The sequence below is a fragment of the Rhinichthys klamathensis genome, unplaced genomic scaffold, assembly GCF_029890125.1.
Source record: "Rhinichthys klamathensis goyatoka isolate OS25496 unplaced genomic scaffold, OSU_Roscu_1.1 h1tg000244l_1, whole genome shotgun sequence".
Taxonomy (NCBI): domain Eukaryota; kingdom Metazoa; phylum Chordata; class Actinopteri; order Cypriniformes; family Leuciscidae; genus Rhinichthys; species Rhinichthys klamathensis.
The window spans coordinates 1,015,471-1,040,214 of record NW_026606766.1 but is presented as its reverse complement, the minus strand read 5'-3'; the positions used below and the strand labels follow the sequence as shown (position 1 = coordinate 1,040,214).

Here is a 24,744-nt window from a genome sequence, read left to right as displayed (position 1 = left end):
TTCTCAGATGCAGAAATCGAAGTTTTATTATCAGAAGTTCATTCAAAACACCACATTTTATGTTCAAGCGTAGGCTACATAGTGGCGTATCAGGTCCTAAAGAAAAGCAAGCTTGCCAGCGTATTACAGATGCAGTTACTGGAGTTTCATCTGCTAATCAAACAGTCCCAGAAGTAAAAAGAAAAAACGTATGTAATTACTATATATATAGTATTTTTTTCAAAATGCTGTGTAAATATGATTAAGGGGAATTAAAATGCAGCCTTAGTTATTAATGAGCAAAACGTTCGGATGTTAAACTCACTATTTACGCGTGGCTGGAGCAGGTGTAGATTTATTTCCTACCAACTAACATTTGGAAAATACCAACATTTTAATGAATCCGAAAATTTACCCCAGAAGCACTTTACACACGATTCACACAAAATGCTTGTGTTTCATGAATGCGATCCAATGTTTGTACCTACATTTCATTGAACTTAATACAAATTGTATTATATCGCAAATTATATATATAAAAAAGGCAAAACACGAGGTACATAATTCTATTAGAAAGCTTACATTAGATCATGTATTTTGAGACTGAGCATGTGGAGTAAAACAGAATGACCATCTGGCCACACGGCAGGAGAGGGAACATGTAACGCCTCCCTCTCTCACAAACACACATCACTTCCTGCTCAACAGACCTGACACTTATGGCCACTTCCTTTTCTATATAATTCTCGGAGAGACCACATGTCTGCATGTGTTTATGAAGTTGTTGAGAAAACACAAATATTTTAGGAATCTGTCAAACTTGATTAAAACTAAAAAGTTCATTGTAATTTATGGGGCAAATAACAAACTGAATAGTCTTTATTCACACATATTAATCAAAAAACTTAATATTTTGTATGGTGTCCTCTGGCCTTGATTACAGCTTGCATTCTTGCTGCCATTGTTTATATGTACAGTACTTTTCCACAATCTCTGTTTGTTATTGACTTCCAAATAGTTTTGTTCCCAAAGAGTTGTTTTTGATCAATCTATCATTGAATCCACTAAATCCCAAATTTGTTCAAGGACTTGGACTTTGACTTGGCCAACTGTGACTAAAGAGCTTACACATTCTGGTGGATTAATCATTACAGAAACATGATTTTGGAAATCACCAATACTAGTTTAGGGCAGCTGTGGCACAAACCTCACATTGGGAGGTGGTCTGGATATATAGTCGTTATTGTGATTAATAGTCATTATAAGTTCTTACTTTAAAAACTGTTTCTCTAGAAAGTTGATTTAGTTCCATATAAAGCCCAATTAACCAGACAACTGGAGTTCCCGAGTGAAATCTCACCCTGCTCTTCTCCTCCAGTCTGGTCATCATGACGATAGTGTTGGTCCTCTGCTCCCACACCATCCTCCAGAAGTCACTGAGCGTCTCGGGTAAAGGACCTTGAGTGGCGATGTAGGCGTTCTGCTTGCGGTAGCCGTCGATGTAGTTGCCATTGATGTAGTCACTTCCCGGCACACCTGCGGTTAACACACAACGAAAGGCTGCTAACTGAGCACTGCACTGTACAAAACATGTCCTTGGTAGACCAACTTGGAATGTGTACAATGTAATATTTTGAAATGTGTTAAACAGCATTGAAAATATTTAATAAACAGTCATGATTTAAGACTTGAAGGCCTTTCAGTAGATGTAGATTGTGTGCAGAACTCGTCATTGCTGAATCTCTCTTTATTTTGGGATGTTAAAGTACATACACTACTGTTCAAAAGTTTGGGGTCAGTAAGATCTTTTCTTAAAGAAATTAATACTTTCATTCAGCAAGGACGCATTCGTTTAATCAAAAGTGAGAGCAAAGACAAAAGTGTGTTTCCGATTTACCAATTTACCAAGAGTCATGATTTAAGACTTGAAGGATTCCTTTCACAGAATTCAGTAGATGTAGATTGTGATAGATATGCTGTTCAATTGAACCAAGAAAAGTGTGTTTCGGTATGTACCATCAACAGGAGTCAGCACGACCCTGGAGTGATCGTAAGCGATGACGTTTGCGTAGCGGTTCTTGGGCTTGTTGACCTCTAGGTTGGAGTTCTCCCAGGTGAACTGCTGGCCAGGGTCGATAGACTGCAGAAACATGAGCAGTTAGTAAGAAATCTAGACCATCAGCATTGAGAGAGTAAATGAAGAAAAGAACCTCCCTTCAAATCTTTTGCCATTGGTTGAGCCGAACCATGACATGTTGACTCATGAAAACCTGTTTTGTAACATAACTTATTCAGGATATTCAATGAGAAAAGATTTAAACAAGAAACAAGGGACGTTGGAGCAAGTTTCATTTCATTTTGATGAAAGTTTACAAATGCATGTAATAATGAGCACCAATGGCTACGTTTACATGCAACCATATAATCAGTTTGACCGCTCAATCAGACTGAAAAGCCTTCACGTAAACACCTTAATCGATCCGATTGAGCTCGATCCGAATGAAATTTCGATCCGATTGAAAGGGGTGTTTATTCCTTTTCTAATCCGATCGAGAGAACATGTAAACACTTGATCGGATTGCACATGCGCAGTCCTTTCAGTTTCGGTTTTCAATGACGTTGAAATAGCGTAATGACGTATGACACGCTAAACACGCTGTTCTTCCTGTTGAATAAAGTGTCATATAAATGATCACTCAAGTGTCTGTGAAGTGGAGCAGGACAACGTCCCACCAGTCCGTGTTCTTCCGGATTCTCATCCACAGACGAATTTTTACTGCGTGATAAACAGTGGCGGTTCTAGCCCATTTCAACTGGGGGGGCCAAGCTGGGGCCAGTTGTACTGTTAGAGGGGCCAGTTACATTTAGACCTTATTGTTGTCCTATCATTTTCTGCACTACTGCAGGCATTCACAGGCAAAATACCGTGTTTATAATCATTCAACAATGTATTTGCATTTCCATTATATTTTTACATTTGCATTACATATTCAGTATTAGTCACAGTAACTGTAATAGACATGATGTCCTTCTTTCTCTTCATTTTGAGAACTATAGAGCAAAAGAAATGGGGACCAAGAAGCTTATTAATTCATTTACTGAAAATAACTGACTTTCTAGGTAACTACGTCTAACCGTTTACAGGGTTCCTGCACACTTTTTAAAGTCAAATTTAAGGCTTTTTAAGACCTAAAGAAATCAAAATTAATACCGTACATTAGGGGTGTGCAATATTGACAAAAATATATTTCAATATTTTCAACATTTTGTTAATAATTAGATAATATTTTACTGATTGTGTTTTTGTGCTGGTGCCATGGCTGGTTTAAGCCTGTTGTTGACAGCTGACTCACGAAGATATTAATATTTTTCATATTCTATGCAGTGGTCAGTTCACAGCAGTGACAGAAATACATTTTTTAATTAAGGGGCAATATTTGCCACCTTAAATTGATTTCCAGGGGCATTTTCACCTATATATGGACATTTTTTCTAAACTTATTTAGAGTTATGCATCACCTTTTATGTCAAATACTAACATTCAAATTATACAGTAATTATACTTATTTATACAATAATACTTAATTATGCAATAATTATACAGTACCACTGTTACCAGTCAAATTAATTAATTCAATCAAAATCCATCTTTGCAGTGCAGAGGTGACACAGAAGTGGCATTCATATATTTACACTCCATTTACAATTGCATAAATAAAGCTATGAGATTTTTTTTAAATCAATATTTAAAAATGAAATTATTTCTAATTTTAACGTTTTAATTAAAGGATACTTTAAATATGAAACTAAAACCGCCAGTAGGCGGCGGCAAGTCCCTGTAAGAGGGATTCATTCATTCAAACGATTTGTTCAAACGGCTGATTTATTCGGGAAAGAAGCAAGTGATTCGTTCAAAACGCGGATTTCAGTCATCGCTGTGTTGCATTGAGACTCACTACGGTTTCATTATGAAATTCTAGTCGGCGAAATAAAGGGAAAACAAACAATATTGACAATATTGTGTCTAAAAAGTAACTCCCAATGTTAACTTATTGTTAATTTAACTGTTGTATAACATAAATATCACAGTTGCAATTGTGCACGGGAAAACGGCACTCTTGCTGATGTGATATTCTAATATAAGAACATAATATGATATAAATATAAGACAAAAACTAATTTGGGGACATAGCCTACCTATGAACTGCACACAGCAGTGAAAGGACGATAGACAAATGCTATGTCAGCTCACAGTGCCTCGTACATAGTTAAAACAATGATTACAATATCATAATAGACAATACACATCGCACACCCCATACGCACATAAAGAATGAACTTACAACTGAACTGACATTTACCAAATTTCTTCTTCTCTCCTCTCTCGCGTGCAGGAGACAGGCGTTATTCTGCCGCGATTCCCGCGAATGTGATGCGAATTGTCACGTGAAAATGCAAATCCACAAAGATAGAAAAATAAAAAAAATAATACGCATACAACGATAGCAAAAAAACAGTTTTGTAAAAATTATTTCAAACTCCACATTTAGGGGGGCCACAAGGGGGGCCAAGCTTTTTGTCACAGGGGCACTGGCCCCCCTGGCCCCCCCTCTAGAACCGCCACTGGTGATAAATATAAGCAGCACAGCAAACCGGTTCATAAGCTCATTGTCTCCAAATCATGACCAGAAATGGATAAATATTAAGTCAGCTGTTTAAAACAAATAAAGAACCAATGTAGGAGAATAGTTATTATGCGTGCATTATCGTGCAGTGTGCGCATGTCAAAAAATCTATTCCGATTTGAAGCTTGTGACAAATAAACGCACACATCAAGCTGATCATCAATTCATCAATCGGGATGAATTCAGTTCGATTGAAACAAAAGTTGTGCATGTAAACGTAGCCAGTGAATCATTCGTTATAATACCCGTGCCAGATTTCATAATGACTGTGAAACACCAGGAACTGAATTTCTGTTTTCCCCTGCCGTGCGAAGTCTAGCAGATGCACTACAACTGTTTACTGTTGGTCATTTGTTGTGTAGCGTCGCCCCTCGCCGCATCCAATGTAGACAGCATTACTTTCGTTTGAGGGCGCTTAACACACTCAAGCACTCCCGTAGAAACGGGCCTGGCAGCTCGCGCCAGCTCGAGACACGGTGAAAGTTACCTCATTGTGACGGATGGCCGAATTTTCATGACACATTTAAATTAGCATTATAGCCTGCGATAGATACAGTGCCAAAAAGAAGAGAAGAGGATACAAGGGGATAAAGACAGAGGTAAAGTGATGTAATGAATGAACAGTTTATCTAATTGCATAGTAGTAAGATATTATAATTCAATGGCAGTTATTTTTACCTTATAACTTTATGCTAACAGTAGTCCTGAGTTCTCCAGAGCCCCCAGACAATGCAATTTGTAACAATCATGTCAGTCTTTTTTAGATGCATTTACTATCACTTTGATTATTTAATGTTTTATTATACATTTGTGCAGTTTTTAGGGGGATATATGGCTTTTTTTTTTTGCCCAAATTATTAACGATAGGCTATTTATAGGCTATACAAGTTTATTAAAAGTACCAATGTTTTATATAAAATTCAAATTCGCAGTTTCATTCATGTTGAAAACATGAAACGTGCCATAATTTAGTGGAAGATTGCTGCCATCAACTTCCAAACAAACACTTTTGCTAGTGCTCAATGAATAGTTTGTGCATGAATGACATTTGGACGATGACATCACTGTTTTATCCAGAGCGGCTATACATAAATTAAATAAATTAATATTTTTTTTTACAACAAAATAAACCATCACTGAACATACTTAAGCTGGATTATGACACTCTTTTCTTCTAGATCTGCTGTACAGGAGAAGCAAACTTTATTGTATTATTTTCCTGTTATCACTGTAAAGCTGCCTTAAAAATAATCTGTATTGTAGGCTAAAAAGCGCAATATAAAAATAAAGGGGACTTGACTTGAATATATATATATACACTCACCGGCCACTTTATTAGGTACCCCATGCTAGTAACGGGTTGGACCCCCTTTTGCCTTCAGAACTGCCTCAATTCTTCGTGGCATAGATTCAACAAGGTGCTGGAAGCATTCCTCAGGGAGTTTGGTCCATATTGACATGATGGCATCACACAGTTGCCGCAGATTTGTCGGCTGCACATCCATGATGCGAATCTCCCGTTCCACCACATCCCAAAGATGCTCTATTGGGTTGAGATCTGGTGACTGTGGAGGCCATTTTAGTACAGTGAACTCATTGTCATGTTCAAGAAACCAATTTGAAATGATTCGAGCTTTGTGACATGGTGGAAGTAGCCATCAGAGGATGGGTACATGGTGGCCATAAAGGGATGGACATGGTCAGAAACAATGCTCAGGTAGGCCGTGGCATTTAAACGATGCCCAATTGGCACTAAGGGGCCTAAAGTGTGCCAGGAAAACATCCCCCACACCATTACACCACCACCACCAGCCTGCACAGTGGTAACAAGGCATGATGGTTCCATGTTCTCATTCTGTTTACGCCAAATTCTGACTCTAACATCTGAATGTCTCAACAGAAATCGAGAGTCATCAGACCAGGCAACATTTTTCCAGTCTTCAACTGTTCAATTTTGGTGAGCTCTTGCAAATTGTAGCCTCTTTTTCCTATTTGTAGTGGAGATGAGTGGTACCCGGTGGAGTCTTCTGCTGTTGTAGCCCATCCGCCTCAAGGTTGTGCGTGTTGTGGCTTCACAAATGCTATGCTGCATACCTCGGTTGTAACGAGTGGTTATTTCAGTCAAAGTTGCCCTTCTATCAGCTCGAACCAGTCTGGCCATTCTCCTCTGACCTCTGGCATCAACAAGGCATTTCCGCCCACAGAACTGCCGCTCACTGGATGTTTTTTCTTTTTCGGACCATTCTCTGTAAACCCTAGAGATGGTTGTGCGTGAAAATCCCAGTAGATTAGCAGTTTCTGAAATACTCAGACCAGCCCTTCTGGCACCAACAATCATGCCACGTTCAAAGTCACTCAAATCAACTTTCTTCCCCATACTGATGCTCGGTTTGAACTGCAGGAGATTGTCTTGACCATGTCTACATGCCTAAATGCACTGAGTTGCCGCCATGTGATTGGCTGCTTAGAAATTAAGTGTTAACGAGCAGTTGGACAGGTGTACCTAATAAAGTGGCCGGTGAGTGTATATATATGACTAAATAATCACCAACACAATGATGGGGTGAAATGGGCTGTAATGCATGGGGCACCAGGTAAAATCTTGCCTAGGGCAGCAAATTGGTCAGGGCCGGCCCTGACCTGTCCATCGTTTCCAGCCGGGACCGCCTAATCCTACCCTGCTGTTACCATAGTGATGAGACACGGGTCAGTTCGGTGAGGTTTAGACGTCTGTTCTCCAGTCTCTCTGCATCACATTACTGCAGCTCTGAGATGCTGGATTTCTAGCAGAAGATCTTGCACTTCAGTTATTACCAACAAAACATATCAACCATGTGAAGTATACACTTACGTTCAAAAATGTGGGGTCGATACGATTTTTTGGTAACACTTTAACAATTTATAATGATAATGCATTAACTAATGATGAGCTATACATTTGTTAAAATATTTAGTTCATTGTTAGTTCACGTTAGCTCAGGTTCATTATGTAATATTAAGAGATTTTAATCATGTATTAGTAAATGTTAAAATTAATATGAACAAATAATTGTATTACTGTGAGAGTTCATGTTAACTAACATATTTGGGTAATGTTAACAAATGAAAAGAAAATCTATTTTGCTAGCACAATTTTATCAAAAATACAGAAAAAAACTTAATATTGTGAAATATTACTTCACATAAAAATAACAGCTTTCTATGTGAGTATAGTAAAGTGTAATTTATTCCTGTGATCAAATCTGAATTTTCAGCATCATTACTCAGGTCTTCGGTGTCACATTATCCTTCGGAAATCACTCTAATTTGAGGATTTGCTGATCAAGAAACATTTATGATTATTATCAATGTTAAAGACAGTTGTGCTACTGTATATTTTTTGTGGAAAACATGTCAGAATTGGACATTGACGTGTACAGTTCCTTCAAAGTGCAATGTGGCATTTTTTTTTATGTATATGAAATGAAGAGAAAACTGAGGCTGATATTCTGTTATAACAGATGAATTATGAAGAGCTGTCATAGCTGGTGATTATTTGTCAGCTTACACTGTCTAACAGCACACTATGTTTTATGCATTTGTTTGTGTTTGTGGCTGTGTGTGTTTGTTGATGTGCAGGGATGATTTCACACCTTAACATTGTGTGCTAACCTGACATAATAAGATTTCCAATGAGCAATTTGCTTGTCCACACTAAAGGCCAAAATTCTGCACAACACAAAACCACAATTAATCAGAAGAGTGTGTGACCAGCTCTGTCTGTTTGTGTGATCTCTCGACATGCTGTACAGCATAAACTTATATTATATAAGAAAACTCAGTCCAACTGTACATCAGAACTCGGTGAGGACATTCCCACAGATCTATCACTTTTTTTTATTTACCTACAGATATCACATTCTCTCCATCTTTGTACACAATTCCCTCCCCATAAGCCAATCTTTATCTGTTTATCCTGTTAGCTTCTTTTGTATTGGAGTTTAATGTGAGTCATTTGGCGTTTGATTAGATCAGTGTTGCTCCCTCAGTATTTGATGTCTATATTAAGGTCTTGATTGTTTAAGTACTCAGAAGAGCCGCTCACCGTATAATAACAACTCAAGCAGGTAGAAGAGTCCTGCCCCTTCCCCCAAACACACACACACACACACACACACACACACACACACACACACACACACACACACACACACACACACACACACACACACACACACACACACACACACACACACACACACACACACACACACACACACACACACACACACACACACACACACACACACACACACACACACACACAGCAGGATTAGCTGTCTAATAAAGCAGGTGACTCTCACACTCACTACACTCCTAATAGAGTCGTTTCCCAGCTTTAATTTCAAGCTCTGGCGATCTGGGTACTGCCTTAGATGCTGACGTGACTGTGTGTGTGTGTGTGCGTGTGTGTGTGTGTGTATGCACGTGTAAGTTGTAGTCTTCTGTAGATGCATGAGTTTATATGATGTTTGGTAGCACTTTACAATACGGGTGCACTAATATGCATTAATTCATGTTTAACTAATGCACAGATAATCATGAGTTAATGTATGATTCATGAAGAACTAAACCATTAATTAATGATTACTGCATCAGCAACTAATAAAGAGTCTATATGATTAATAGATTAAGTAAAACATGAATTGCTATTAATTCAATGTGTCATTGTGTATTTCCTTAATAACATATTCTATTAACTAATAGTGTAAATTAATGTGTTAATTGCCACAATTAGTCAAAGCTATGCACTTCAACTTCCAGTTGTCTGCTTTAATTAATCATTAGCTAATGATTTGCAAAGGTATCATTATGTTATGACTTTACTTGTTGAGGCACATCATTATTAACTAGTCATTTAGTAATTGTAGTAATTTACACATGAATTTGCACTAACAATTAATCATGTATTAATGCATATTAGTGTACCTGTATTATCTGGAAGTGTAAATACACTACTAGTTAAAAAAAAAAAACAGTTATTAGGGAATTAATTCACAATTACATATTTAATTAATAACAATTCATGTATGAACTAATACATTAACCATACACTCTTAATTAGTTCATAATGTGGTAATCATTAATGAGTAGCTTAATCATTATTTACACATTAATTCATTATTATCTGTGCATTAGTTAAGCATGAATTAATGCTTATTAGTGCACCCGTATTAGAAAGTGTTACCTGATGTTTTATTAACAAAGTTCGGGAGGAGCACGTTCAGGTAATTAACACGAGTGGAAAACACTCAGTAATCAACGGTAAGAGGTGTTATATAGACTCAGCAGTCTCACCTCAATGCATTGACAGTTTAGCAGCGTCCCTCCACCACCCCTTCTCCACACGTCTCCCCCCGGACAGCACGCCAAATACATTCAACTTTAATCCCTCTAATTGTATGTAAGTGTGAACTCGTGAAAGTGCTATTTCAGCACATTTAAGTAATGCACGGCAGTACTTGCTATACATGAGATGTTCATGTTCATAATCTTTCTGAAATTGTAGAGTGAACATGTTTAGCTGTTTGTCTGTGATGGAGTAGTCACAATATCAGACAGACCGCCCACAGGCCTGATCCATTCTGCAAGCAAAATCACCAAGATCTGACTCAAAATGAGCAGTTTCAGTCTTATAGGGCTTGGGCGCCGCATTGCATTCTGGGACGTGGTGGCCATGTTGACAGCTTCGCGAATGTAAACATGCAGCAAGTCGAACGAGGAGAAGCAGCAGAGTTGGGAGAAAGAAAAGAAAAAAAGATGTTAAAATCCCTAAAAGGAGGTGGAATTTACCGGGATACGTTAAATAGGGAAGCCAGGGACCGGTATGTGGACAAAATCGGCACTTTTAACGGTTTGGATCCATATGAAATTTCCAACAAACAGTGGGAGCACAGTAACTTAATCCAGACAAAAGTAAACTGCGCTCCACCTAGCTGCTACTTTAGTAACAGTTAGTGCTAACAACCATTCACACGTGTAATGTACTTTTAACTATGTGTTTCAAAAGTGTATAGTTAGTAGCTGTTTTAAGCAAAACTTAAGTTAGTAAGCAAAACGATGCTTAGGGCAAGGGGGTAGCAACAGGACAACAGTACAGAGACTGACAGGTCCGATGGAAGGGCTAACGTTAATGTTATTAGAGTATTAAAATACGGGATATTTTACAGGAAAATACTAAAACGGGAAGACAGCGGGAAAAGAGCTCAAATACATGAGAAACCCGGAAAAAACGGGAGGGTTGACAGCAAACGTTACTAACTACAGTTTTGAAACACATAGTTAAAAGTACATGTGTGAATGATTGTTAGCAGTAACGGTTACTAAACTAGCAGCTAGGTGGAGCGCAGCTTAAAGTTACCTTTGTCCGGATTACTGTGTTCCCACTGTTTGCCGACTCTTTGTTGGAAATTTCATATGGATCCAAACCGTTAAAAGTGCCGATTTTATACCGGTCCCTGGCTTCCCTATTTATTTAACGTATCCCGGTAAATTCCACCTCCTTTTAGGGATTTTAACATCTTTTTTTCTTTTCTTTCTCCCAACTCTGCTGCTTCTCCTCGTTCGACTTGCTGCATGTTTACATTCGCGAAGCTGTCAACATGGCCGCCACGCCAAGTAATGACGCCACGACGCCCAAGCCCTATTGGCTGACTTTACCCAACTACCGAGAGTTAGGGTGCATCAGTCCGCTAAAAAAATACAAATTTCCTGGATGTTTTTCAGGTTAGTGGCATTTTCTTTAGTGTTTTCTGTACAGACAGTGATGGATCGAAGTGTTCGTGTATTGCGGTGACACTTCAGTTTAGGCTCCAAATCTCACTATTAAATAGTTGCTTATTATAAATCTCACCCAATACCAAGTACCTTACTAATTAATAAGCAGTAATTAGGAGTTTATTAAAATCATAGTTAATAATGAGAATTGGACCTTAATTTAAAGTGTGACCATTGAATTAACTATTTTGATGGGTTATTCCAAAGACTTTATACAAGGACGGTACACTTATACTTATGAATGGGAAAAAGAGCAACAGGCAATATGGAGGAATAAGCCCCGCCTTTTAAATAAAAGAGCCAATTGGTAAAGTCATTGAGTCACCGCAGCTGCCATTAGAAGCTCCGTTTATGGGACAGTTCATGTCAGAATTGGTTGCTGATTTGAAATATGTTATTTAAGTGTGAGTTTGGAAAGCAGTTTGTGAGATTTCAGGATATAGGTCTTGGATGCCCGAAATAGCTGTCCGGAGGCGTTGCAAATACGGCCGCAGAGTGAACAGACCTTCGTAGCATTATACATTTAATGTGTCCTTGTTGAATAATAGCATTATTATTATTATTTTTTTTTTTAAAAGGTAAGTGATATGATTGGCACAATTAAATTCATGCGTCTGCAGAACTGTTTTTTGAGCGCGTATAGAGAGCAATAAACAGCTCTGAGACGAATCTGCTTCAAATGTACAGACATAATAAATCGACCGCAATCATCACGTCCACACTGTTAGTGGAAACACAGCTGTTAGTGAGAAACCTGCATCTAAAACTACTTCACGCTTCTCTTCCATGTCCCGTCCTACAATTTAAATCATGCAGATGTAGGTCAGTGTTTTCCAGCTGCACAAGTAATCCATAATGGATGCGTTCTGCTCCTCGCATTGTCCTGATTTATCACAGCAGACCATTTTTATGTAAATTTTTGATGTTTGTTCTAGGACATCAAGCAATTATCCCTCGGTGGCTTTAACAGAAGGTAGAGAGTGAGGACGATTCTCCTCAAGGTTGCTCAGACGGACACCACACATCTCATCTGACGTGACTTGGGACGAGTTACCTCATATTCCTGAGAGAAGCGTAGGCCGTCGTTGGCTTTCAGCCGCTCGATGTGGTCAGCCAAAGCACAGACTGAAACTGAAGGGTGTTCCCGCATTCCTGCAGGAAAAAAAAAAGAAAGGATGAACTAATAGCAGAGATTTCTATTGGCTTGCTTTGTTTAGCTTGGCTGAACTGTGGGGAACAAACACACTTTGGTTCATACAGTTTTTAGGCATTTGTAAGATGAGCAAACGGGCAAAAATGGAAACAACCCAAAGCATGAGAGAAATAGAAAGGCAAAGGAGAAGGCTTGTAGCACCATGCCATGTGCTAAGGCTAGCGGGAGTGACGTAAGCAGTGACATATGAACTACATCCGGGTCAATAGCAAGGTGGCGTAAGCTGTCCTGTACAATCAAAATGGCATGTAAATGACATCCGCATTTCACACAGAAGGACTACAACCTGAGCACACATTAAAAACACTGAGTGTTTTCCCGTGTTCGAGACGGACGGCCTGTTGAGAGGACGTGAGAGACGCTTTAACTAAGAGCAGCCAGTGGTGGAGGAGGTGGCGTGACTTTGGACTTGATGGACAGGTGGGAGGAGCATTTAAAATGAAGGAAGTGAAAGTTCACACAGGAATGAAAGAGCAAAACTAACTTGAAGTGCTGGTGCAGCTGAAGGCACTGGAACCTGCAGAAAGAAGATGAGGAGGGACTGTGATATATGCCACTGACAGAAGAGAGAAGAAGAGGAAAGGAGACGAGCAGAAGACATGAAATGGCTTCCTCCACATGTTTAAGTGTATGTGCAGACTTAGTGTAAATAATATTGATTGGATTATAAAAAGCTGGCTGAGAAAACACTGGTTAATATTTTTTTCCCATCCTATGCAATTTGGTTTTCAAAAGCATTTTTTAAAAATAAAACGTAAATCCTACATAATAAGATATTTCTTAAGTACACTCAAAAGTTGTAAGATTTTTTAATGGTTTTGTTGCTCACCAAGCTACACATATTTGATCAAAAATACAGTAAAAACAGTAACCTTAAATATTATTATCATTTAAAATACCTGTTTTCTATTTGAATATTTCCAATTTCATTACTCCACAATCCTTCAGAAATCATTATAATATGCTGATTTGCAGCTCAAGAAACATTATAAATGTATAAATGTGTTGAAAAAACTTTTTCAGAATTATTTTATTAATTGAAAGTTTTGAACAGCATTCATTTGAAAATATTTTGTAACATTATAAATGGCTTTACTATCACCTTTGATCAATTTAATGCATTTTTGATGAATTAAAGTATTCATTTCATTTAAAAAAATCTTACTAACCCTTACTATTTCTTGATATGATCAATATTGATTTTTTGTCATCCTACAGAGGACTCTCTGGTCTTTTATAGGAGCAGCTGATCCTCTCTGGGCCACAACAACCTTTCCAAAGAAAGAATAAAAGCTCTGCAACCTCGCGCCTGAAAGCCTCTGTCTTCCTTTAGTTCATATTAAAACTCTTGGTTCAGAAATCAAGGACTGTTTTGGATTTCAGCATGTCAACACAACAGAATGTTTAAAAGTTAGCTTGTGTATCACATTATTCACTGTTACAGCACAGTCCAAAGTATGAGCGTGGTTTGCACCACGTCAAGCATATCTTATCGAACAGTTTGCCTGAAACGTCAAACATGTAGCTACACTACAAACGCTCTTTATCTGTGAGGTAAGCCATTTTTACATTTTCAAAGTGTGTTATTATAGTTTATATGAACTGTTTTGATTTCTATAATTGCATCTAGAAAGATAAAAGCATCAATGGCATTGATAAAAGCGATCTTTGGATGTGTAACTGGTGTGTAAATTGACCATTTGGAGAAGTTTGGACTTTGGAGAGGGCGCATTCTCAAGACTGCGTTTGGGTAAGTGTAGCAGCTACACCCTGGTTTTCAGCATTTACGTTTACATTTTTACATTACATGTTTACTAACATAAAGTTATTGTTAATTTGAAATGTGAAAGCACAGCAACAGTGTTAATTTTGTCAGCAAATTTTGATTTAGTTTTAGTCTTAGTCTTTTGACTAAAATGGCATTTAGTTTTAGTCATATTTTAGTCATCTGAATTGTTTTAGTTTTAGTCTAGTTTTAGTCGACGAAATACAATAACATTTTAGTCGACTAAATCTACAGTAGATTTAGTCGACTAAAATATAATGGGTTTAGTTCAATTGTAATGCGTTAATTTAGAATTTCTCTAAAATTTCCAAACCCATTTACTCCCGGAGAAAACATCTATTAACCTATTAATATGAATGATTTTTAAGTTTGAACATGCAATACAGATACAGATTTAACTGCTGTTACTTAAAAAATATCTTAAAATTAAATAAAACCACTTTTCCTAAAGTACAACACAGTCTTCTTTACAATGAATGATATATGCATTCCTTATAACTACTTGCATACATCATTCTTTATTCTTTCAAGCAGACATATTTATTTGTATGAATTCAATATAATTAATCCTTATTAAAGCTATTAACAAACAGTGAATGCTTTTCTCTTTTTCTTTTGTTGCTTGATCAAAATTAAGGACACGGACCGCATTATGTTTATTGCCACTGTCACTTTAAGACGTCGGATCATGTCCAATGACATGCGGATACAATTGCACTGATGCACATCCGATACACTCACAGTTTAAGACATAACCAGCATAGTTTACATGAATACTCTCTAAAACGGACATTTAGACAGACTGTTGTGTGTATTTGTCCATTCAGACACGAAAGAGAGCTCAATTCAGTAGCCTACTCGCGCGCTGTAGGTGTATTGTGCATGACTGCACGCTTCGGGTTAGGTGTGTGCGCACAGAAAACCGCACCGAATAGAACTCTTTTTTGCATCGTCACTCTTATTCAGATCTATATGTCTGCTCTACTCATTCTCCCAGACGTTCACATTTTTTAACGTTTTATGACCGCGGGGTAGATCACGTTACAGTAGCCTACAAATGTGCGCATCTATCACACACGCTCAGGACATCAGTTCTGACGGATCGCTTCCCAAATCGTCACTATCTAACATTTTCGTCTAGTTTTTATTCGTTGACGAAAATGTCATTAGATTTTCGTCATAGTCTTTGTCATTCAAAACTAGGTTTTATTTAGTTATCGTCTCGTTTTCGTCTGTGAAAAAATGTCGTTGACGAATAATTTTCGTCGTTATTTTCGTCAACGAAATTAACACTGCACAGCAACCAATCTGATAAACTATTATTTGAAAATAAATGTCAAATGTATTGGGAATGGAAATTGTGATTGCGCAATCGTTTCCAAGTTTGCATAAGTTGAATAAAATTGTCATTTCAGTAAATCTACATTTTGATATTGTGAAATGGATATTATTACAGTGCAGAAACTATGTATAAACAGTGATTTCTTTGTTTTAGGTTCTATTGGAGATTGAAGATGTGGCACTGTTGGCACAGTGTTGGCACAGCTGGCATCACATCTCCAGGAGGCTGGCCGGTGATGTTGAGGTGATGCACAACAGAGGTGTCAAAACTGATGCCCATATAATGAATGATATAAATCTGGAGGATGAGGACCCTGTTCTAGATTGTAATAGACCACAGATTTTAGGCAAATAATATGTCAAATGATAAGTCTTGTATCTTCTGAAAGAATAAAATGATCAAAATCATAAAGCGCCTATTTGTTTCTTTTTGTTTACTATAGCACAGACAACATATACTATAATATTTATCACATTCAGCAGTGTTTTATATAATTTCAAAGGGTTTTCTGTCAAATTACACTGGAATATTGCATATGGAAGACTGTGTATGGCTATAAGCAGAGTTTAGATTTGGGTAGGTGGAAATTACATATAAAAAGGTAATATTCCTCCCTTCAGATTTATTTGAATATCTTTTTCATTTTTTATTATAGAGAAAAAATTCTTTTTTCCAGTGTTTGCTGTCATCTAGAGGAAATAGCCATACTTGTCTGCAGGTAGCTAGAGCCCACAGGGCCTGAGTTATACACTTTCAAAAATGAATTTAAAATTAAAAAATTAAAAAGCGCCTCTTTTTTTTGGTGTTCATTAAAGCTCAGACAACATATACTTAAATGTTTATCACTTTAAGCACTGTTTTATGAAAGTGCAAAGGGTTTACTGTAAAATGACACCAAAACTGTGTATTTAGGCCAAAGTATGTGGGAATGGGAAGCTTTTTAATTTGGGTAGGCCAAATCCAGGCGGAAATCCCCCAAAAATGGCAAGGATTGTAAGAGGTTAAAGTATTCATTTCATTTAAAAAAATCTTACTAACCCTTACTATTTCTTGATATGATCAATATTGATTTTTTGTCATCCTACAGAGGACTCTCTGGTCTTTTATAGGAGCAGCTGATCCTCTCTGGGCCACAACAACCTTTCCAAAGAAAGAATAAAAGCTCTGCAACCTCGCGCCTGAAAGCCTCTGTCTTCCTTTAGTTCGTATTAAAACTCTTGGTTCAGAAATCAAGGACTGTCTGGATTTCAGCATGTCAACACAACAGAATGTTTAAAAGTTAGCTTGTGTATCACATTATTCACTGTTACAGCACAGTCCAAAGTATGAGCGTGGTTTGCACCACGTCAAGCATATCTTATCGAACAGTTTGCCTGAAACGTCAAACATGTAGCTACACTACAAACGCTCTTTATCTGTGAGGTAAGCCATTTTTACATTTTCAAAGTGTCCTAAAGCTTTTTGAAACACAAAGGCTGAACTTTCACAAGTAAATAAACAACAACACTAGTAGCCTGGCTCCTCATTTGAAGATTCGCAAGCAAGGAAAATCAATGTTTATGGCAGGGAAGTGGACATGAATATTTCTCCAGTTTTGCCATGAGAAAGATTGTGCATCAGTCAAGCGTGCGCTTGCAGCCCAACAATCTGACATAAGAACATGAGTCACTTTGCAACTAAAGCAAAAGCAGATTCTTATTGAAGTCAGCAAAATGTCTGAGCATTCGGAAATTTCCCCTGAGAGAGAGAGAAAGTGAGAGAAAAAAAAAACACAGAAAGAGACGGTGCAAAATATGGATGGGAGGAAGTGAGAAAGAATCATCCTGCTTAATTTTTCCATCAAGTTCAAAGCTCAGTCTGAACTGAATGAAGGAATATGATGTGATGCCGCTGTGTGTGTGTGTTTGAGATTAGCTGGCAGGTTCTGCTCCTCAGTGTGTGTCCTTCACCTGACAGTGCGGTTCTGTGAATAATGTTTTGTCTTCACACCGCAGCTCCAGCTGAACCTCACATCTATAAATCCAGGGAGCAGTTCTGTCTCTCTTTCTGAGGTCTACATCCAAACAACCCCAAACTGATTCGTTTTGAAAAGAAACTTTAGCTCTATTGCAAAACCAAGTGAGAATTTTAAAGCATAACAAAAGGTGGATAGTATCATGATGCGGCTTTCCAACCTTGTTCTGAGGCAGTATCGCATGCATTCTTAAAGGATTTCATAACAAAATGTCCATGATAGTAGCCTGGGAAAACCCAGACAACTTCCGGCAAATTTAGATTTGCTCTGAAAGTTAGTCTGGCAAAGAGCTCATTCAAGCCCATTTCCAATCCGCCGAAATCGCGGCACCAATCAGAAACGTTGGGGCGGGCTTTACACGATGACGACAGCGCTGGGGTTTTGAAGCAGATTTTGTAGCCTACATTACAAAGATGGATGCCGCCGCCGTCGAACATCACTCGTTCCAATCAGCTATCGCGTCTGTTTTAAGCCATTTGAACGTTTCCTTTTAGTTAAAAACCGAGCAAAGAACAACACTCGGAGATGTGTCTCCGCCGCTCTGCATACGTCATCTCCTTCCTCGCTCTGATTGGGTTTAGGTCTATCCGCGACGTCCGTTGGTGACGCCCCTCTGGAAATGATTTGTCTATGACGCTTTGCCAGACCATAACTCAGTTACAACTGAGAATGGTCTGGTTTTAACCAGGCTACCATGATAGTACAGTCAGTACAAAAAAGTATGAATAAAATAGTCATAAAAAATTTATTTAATTATATTTTACCCAATTTTTTGCTTTATGGAGTATGTTAGCTTAGAATTCGGCTGACAAGAAACTACACTGTAATTTTTTTTATTTTATTTTTTTACAGAAAAAGGCTATAAACTGCAAGTTACCTAACCATATGGGGTATAAAAAACTATTAAAGGTGGGGTATGTGATTTTCTTTTTTGACCATTTTTTCAAAATCACTTGAAATCCTATTCCTAACCCACTTACAGCCACTGAGTTAGAAGCACTGAAATGAAAATTAAGCAGTTTAATCATCTGTGGAACGGGCAGGACTCGAAAAACTCCAGCCAATCATTTCCAAGACCACCTAGAATCATTGGACAGTAAGTGCGTCAATCAAACAGTCGTACCAAAGCCCCCTCCCCCTATCCCCCCCGCGCGCGCATGTCCCCTTCGTGCGCATACTCAAAGCTCGTGACCCAGTCACAGTAAGTGCAAGTCGCCCCAGTACAGAGAGAAATCTGCCGGCCGTTTTGCAAATCCCATTCCCTATACCGTAAAAACGAACTTTTTGGTATAGTAATATATATTAAATTAACCATCATAATTTTTACTTCATAAAATTAAAATTCAATGAGAACTAGAATTTTCTAAGTAAAATGTTAAATATCTACGCATTTAATTCATGTAATAAATTAACTGGTTGGAAAGAGTAAATCTTATTATATATTTGCTTGTAATATTTAAACGTTTTATAGTCACTTCACATAAACATAGTAATTTTAAGTAAATTTTAATCTATACCTTTAACTTGCATTTTATATAATTTGACAGTAAAATACTGTAAAAATCATGGGTTTTTCACAGTAAAAAACAGTAAATGGACATTCAAAGAAGTCCCTGCATAACACAGGACATATGATTATACTTTATTGAAATACTTTTGTTTCATTCAATTTTTGTTATCGGTAATGCACAGGGTGTTTCATGTTACATTTTCTGTTATTTACTGAATGTCTGTTGCATTATTTCAGTGTGTCTAACACCTGTATTATTATTAAAATGTACAGGTTATCAGTACATTTTAAGGTACAAAGTAAATTTTTGGTAGTTCAAGTAGTTATCAAATATTGTAAATATATATATCACTTAATAAAATATACAGTAGTAAAAAAGCAATGGAAACATTTTCACTGTTGTTTTACTGTGAATTTCTGGCAAACACTTCTGCTGTTTTTTCCTGTAAATTTAACAGGATATTTAGTGTATATTATTTGTGAGTCACGTAAAGTATATTAGCTGGGTAACGCTTCCTTTTACAGTACAGTACTTATGTGTACTTACAGTGTACTTACCTAGGAAGTACTGGCTAATATAAGGTAAGTACATGGATTAGGGGTGGTTTAGGGGTAGGTTCAGGGTTACTACCTAGTTATTACCCAGTAATTATAATTACTATAATAAGTACATAGTAAGTACATGGGTAACAGGACTGTAAAAGGAAGCGTTACCATTAGCTGCTAGCTGCTTTGTTTTCAAGAATGACCACTCAGTTGGCATGGAAAGTCACTATCGCTTAGAAAACACATTTTTGTGTTTGTAAATGTGATGAGCTGTTTGTAATAGCCTCCCTCATTATGAGTGTGTGGTGACGTACCTTGTGTCTGGTAGTTGAGCCTCCTCATTTCCACCGGATCAGAGGAATGGGCCAGTAAGTGATCTTTAACTCCAGCTGAGTGCTCATCTTTAGCCGAGGGAGAGGAGCGCTTCCTGTGCAGCCAGGAAATGACATCAAACATGAGCGTACGAACACACAGCGATCAGGTCGAGGTGTAAATATGCAAGATATTTCCTGTGTGTTAGTATCTGTTAGGAGAACATCAGCACTAATCTGAGCTCAATTAAACCCTCCCATTGCATCTCATGAAACGGCAAACACAAACAAGCGTTTATTATCGGATCAAAGAGAACCGCTCAATACCCACCTCTCCTGTTTGCTGCATCCCACCGAAAGAGATGGAAAAGAAGAGAGGAGAAAAGAGAAAATGTCACAGGAAGAAAACGGCACAGACGGTGTGTGTAGGGTGAATTTGTCAGAAATGTGGAAATGCCATTGCTACTAATGAGCTCTGATTCTAGCTGACATTTGCTAAATGAGTTTCCTTTTCACTCAATAGACATATAACTTGAACCCTGGGCATTTGATTCTCTTGTTGTTCAATAAGACTATAATTGAGGAGAGTGGTACTTTTTATCTGTAACTTAGTTGGGGAGATCAGATCTTGGCAGATGTGCTATTATGACTTTTTTATTGTGTGAGGGAAAATATCATTTCCGCAGTCTAGTTCAAAAAGTAAATGACTATTATTTAATCATTAAAGTTCAGTGAAAGCATCCAGAAAAAGAGTGTCCTAAGAAAAAACACTGTTAAATTGCTGACTGTCACACTGAAATAAGGTTTCTTGAATCTCGATTTTCTACTCTAACAGTGAGTCAGCAATGTCTCTGAGAGAGACCGACTATTTATACCTGACAGTTCAGTAAACTCACTGTGTGTGCTACGCACGGCGAAAAAGAAAATATGGTCACTTAAGCAGAATGTGAAAAATACGCTTCTCCGTGATCTCAGTGCAAGATGACTGATTGCATTTTTCTTGGAAAAGCACCAGTAAAGTAATTGCACTTGTTCCGCACCTCTTGAAGAGCAGGATGGCGATGACGATGATGATGATGAGGACGACGGCCAGCACTGGTCCCATCACCCACAGCATCTCTGGGTCCTCAACGTGACGGGACATCCCGCTGTGGAGCTTCACCGTCATGGCATCAGAGTAAGGACTCACCGTGAACATCTTATGATACAGAAAGAAAGAAGGAGGAGAAAGCAAAAGAATCACTCAAAAGATCAAAAGTTTAGGCACAGCTACTTATTCTATGATTTTTTTTACACATTTCAGAATAATAGTAAAGGCATCAAAACTATGAAATAACACAAATAAAAGTTCATTATTAAAGGAATTTAATAAGTTAATTAAAGGAAATTATGCAGAGATAATATATTAAATCAGAGATTTCCATTTTTTGTGAGCTAAATCTCTTTAACCTAAAATATTCACTTGCACCCATATAATGCTTCAAACTGGCTTCATAGGATGTTACATGATAGAGATCAAGCTTAAATATTGTAATTGTGATTTTGTTTTTGGTGTTGCTGTAATCTATGTCATGTCCTATAAACATATGAAGAGTTCAGATGCAAAAGCCTCTAAGTGCCATCTGAAATTTTCTTCTAGAATGATCATTTTTATCAAGCTCGTATATTTAAGTTCAGTAATTTCACTTAAATGGCTATGAAAATTACCTATTAATTGTCATTTAAGTGAAATTATTGAACTTAAATAAACAAGCTTGATAAAAATGATCATTCTAGAAGAAAATTTCAGATGGCACTTAGAGGCTTTTGCATCTGAACTCTTCATATAAAGGCTGAATTGTTAGGTGTGCGTTTCAGCTTTAGGAGCGGAGAGGTGCGTCAACACTCATCTATACAGTGGTGTATTCTACATCTACAGTACACCTGGGCCTTAATGTGGTGTTTACTGACGTTTAGTGATCACAAACAAACTGAAAAACTATTGAGCGGCGCAGGAGGAAAGCCTTCAACTCTTCAAAATGGCACCGAAGTCAGTCTCCTTCCACAAACGCTGGCAAATAATCGTCTTAGTAACACCTTTCAGACATCACAGCAGGGCGCGCGAGAAAGAGGGATGGAAGCGGGAAGATAGAGGGAGAGCGAGAGAAAGGGCTGAGGGAGGGGTAACCTCTTCCATCCCACTGAGAACCGGAGGTTACGCATCATCAAGCAAATCCCATCAGTGCTACACCTTCTGCATTCCCTCCGGAAGCGACACCCGAACCACAGAAGCCATCGCTGCCCAGAACACATTTACAGCAGCTCAGAATCAACACACACTAGAACGGCCACGACGGTCATTTTGACCGTTTTGAATTTTATATCTGAAATAACTTTGTTGAAAAAATAAATAAAATCCTGCTGGTGCCTGACTTTTCCTAAAAGTGTCTGTATTTTCATTTAAAATGTTTTTAATATAAATTACACATAAGGCAAAAAAAAAACAAATTAACATAATATTTACCCATTGCAGCCATAGACGGTCATATTGACCGCACTGAATTTCACGGTATTCTTTTGTTACATTTCCAATTTATCTTTTTTTCTCATTCCAATTATTCTTTTGTTAGATTCAATTGCAAAAGGACAGATGTCATGATTCTGCCATCATGTCTTTGATTCCTCTTGTCTTGTGGCAGGATCATGACAGAATCATGTTTTGTGTACAAGCGCATGGCCAATTGTTTGGCCATGCGCTTGTGTTGTCTCGTTACGTCACCCCACCCCCTTGTTATCCTCGTCTCGTCATTATTGTCTAGTCAGTTTCACCTGTCCTTGTCTAGTCAGCTTCACCTGTCTTAGTCATTAGTGTCTCCCTATTTAATCCCCTTGTGTTTGCTGTCCTGTGTCGGTACATTGTCTAACTTTGCGTGTATATCCCTGTGAGTATTTCACCTGAAGACCTGTTCTATTAATTGTGAGTTTGCTTCTTGTCAAGTCAGTACTTTGTTTGTCATCGTCTCTTAGTTTTGTTGTGCTCTGGTCCAGTCCTGTTTTGCCCCCTCGTGGGTTTTTGTTTTCTGTTTTTGTCCTAAATAAATCATTTAAGTTTCATCTGCTGTTTGCGCCTGGGTTCTCCTTCCATCCACATGACACAGATATGTTTATTGAGAGCTGGTCAGATGCTGGGAGAGTTAAGGTGTGTAAATGTCCGGTATGAAGCCCTTGGCTGCTCAGGGACGCTGCGTGTAGAACCAGGAGTGCTGAACACGGGATGACACACGGTAAACGGACACAGGTAGGGAACAAACACGCAGGAAACATCCACGACGGTCTGACAAAGACTAGGCGACAACAGTAACACTAAAAAGGGTCGAATGGCTGATCAGTTGCAGCTGGCGTGTTGATCAGAGCGGGCGTGCTGATCAGCTGCAATGATTAGCGACCGCGCACACACGCGCACACACACACACTCTTGTACATCTATCTTTATAAGGACATTCATTGACACAATGCAATCTCTAGCCGCTTATCCTAACCTTACTCATCACAACTAAGTGCTTAACCCGAACCCTTACCCTAAACCTACCCTTAAACTAATTATAACCTTATCCCTAAAACCAAGTCTTGACCCTCAAACAGGCCTTTAAAGGGGTCTCAGAAAGTGAGGACCGGCCAAAATGTCCTCACTTTACTCTCTTTGGCCTCACTCCAATGGTCTAAAACTCAAACTGGTCCTCACAAAGATAGTTGTACAAGTGCACACACACACACACACACACAAGACGAGAAAGGAGACAGTGAATTCATAAACCGTGACATTGTCTCTCTCACTGTCAAAAGAATATCTAAATAAGATACTTTTAGTTGTTATTATCTTGTTCTGAGTTATAATTAATGGATATGGAAATATAGCTATCTGTTGTGAATATGCGATAATTACGGGCTACTGATATTATTATTTATAAATGTATAATTAAACTTTTTTTTGGTGTTGTTTTGTTTTTAAAAGATATCCTAATACAATAAATCCATTAATCTCTCAATTGGGTATTTAACATTAAAGATATAGAGTTTGCAATCTAACGGTCAAAATGACCGCTTGTGACACTTCTAGTGTTAAAGGAAACCTTCACCCAAAAATGAAAATTGTGTCATCATTTACAAATAGACATTTCTCGAAATACTGTATCTTCTTTTATGTTCTGCAGAAGAAAGGAAGTCATAGAGTTGCACAGGTTTAGTTGCACATCCATCATGTGCAACTGAACCTCTACAAATGATCCCGAATGCTGCAGCTCGTCTTGTCTTCCACGTCACTCCTCTGTTCATCTCTCTGCACTGGCTACCACTCGCTGCTCGCATCAAGTTCAAGGTGTTGACACTTGCTTACAGATCGCCCACAGGCTCAGCTCCCTCCTACTTCCACTCACTACTACAAGTCTACATCCCTAGCAGAAGCCTACGATCGGCCAATGAGCGACGGCTCGTGGTACCATTACAGAGAGCCACAAAATCACTCAGATCATTCTCATTCACAGTACCGTGCTGATGGAACGATCT

General features: G+C 38.1%; 1 protein-coding gene across 18 annotated transcripts in view; it reads right to left on the bottom strand.

The window, feature by feature from the left end:
• Nucleotides 1-24,744, bottom strand: part of ptprfa (protein tyrosine phosphatase receptor type Fa) — a 260,132-nt gene that overhangs the window by 13,664 nt on the left and 221,724 nt on the right. For 8 of the 18 annotated variants that reach the window (XM_056266079.1, XM_056266082.1, XM_056266083.1 and 5 more), the window contains 7 exons: nucleotides 21,243-21,400; nucleotides 20,534-20,545; nucleotides 20,206-20,318; nucleotides 13,178-13,210; nucleotides 12,535-12,632; nucleotides 1,996-2,119; nucleotides 1,340-1,515 (listed from right to left, as the gene is read on the bottom strand). In XM_056266079.1, the coding sequence (XP_056122054.1) occupies nucleotides 1,340-1,515; nucleotides 1,996-2,119; nucleotides 12,535-12,632; nucleotides 13,178-13,210; nucleotides 20,206-20,318; nucleotides 20,534-20,545; nucleotides 21,243-21,400 (714 nt within the window). The remainder of the gene's footprint in view (nucleotides 1-1,339; nucleotides 1,516-1,995; nucleotides 2,120-12,534; nucleotides 12,633-13,177; nucleotides 13,211-20,205; nucleotides 20,319-20,533; nucleotides 20,546-21,242; nucleotides 21,401-24,744) is intronic. The other 10 variants (XM_056266081.1, XM_056266093.1, XM_056266095.1 and 7 more) reach the window with 3 other exon arrangements.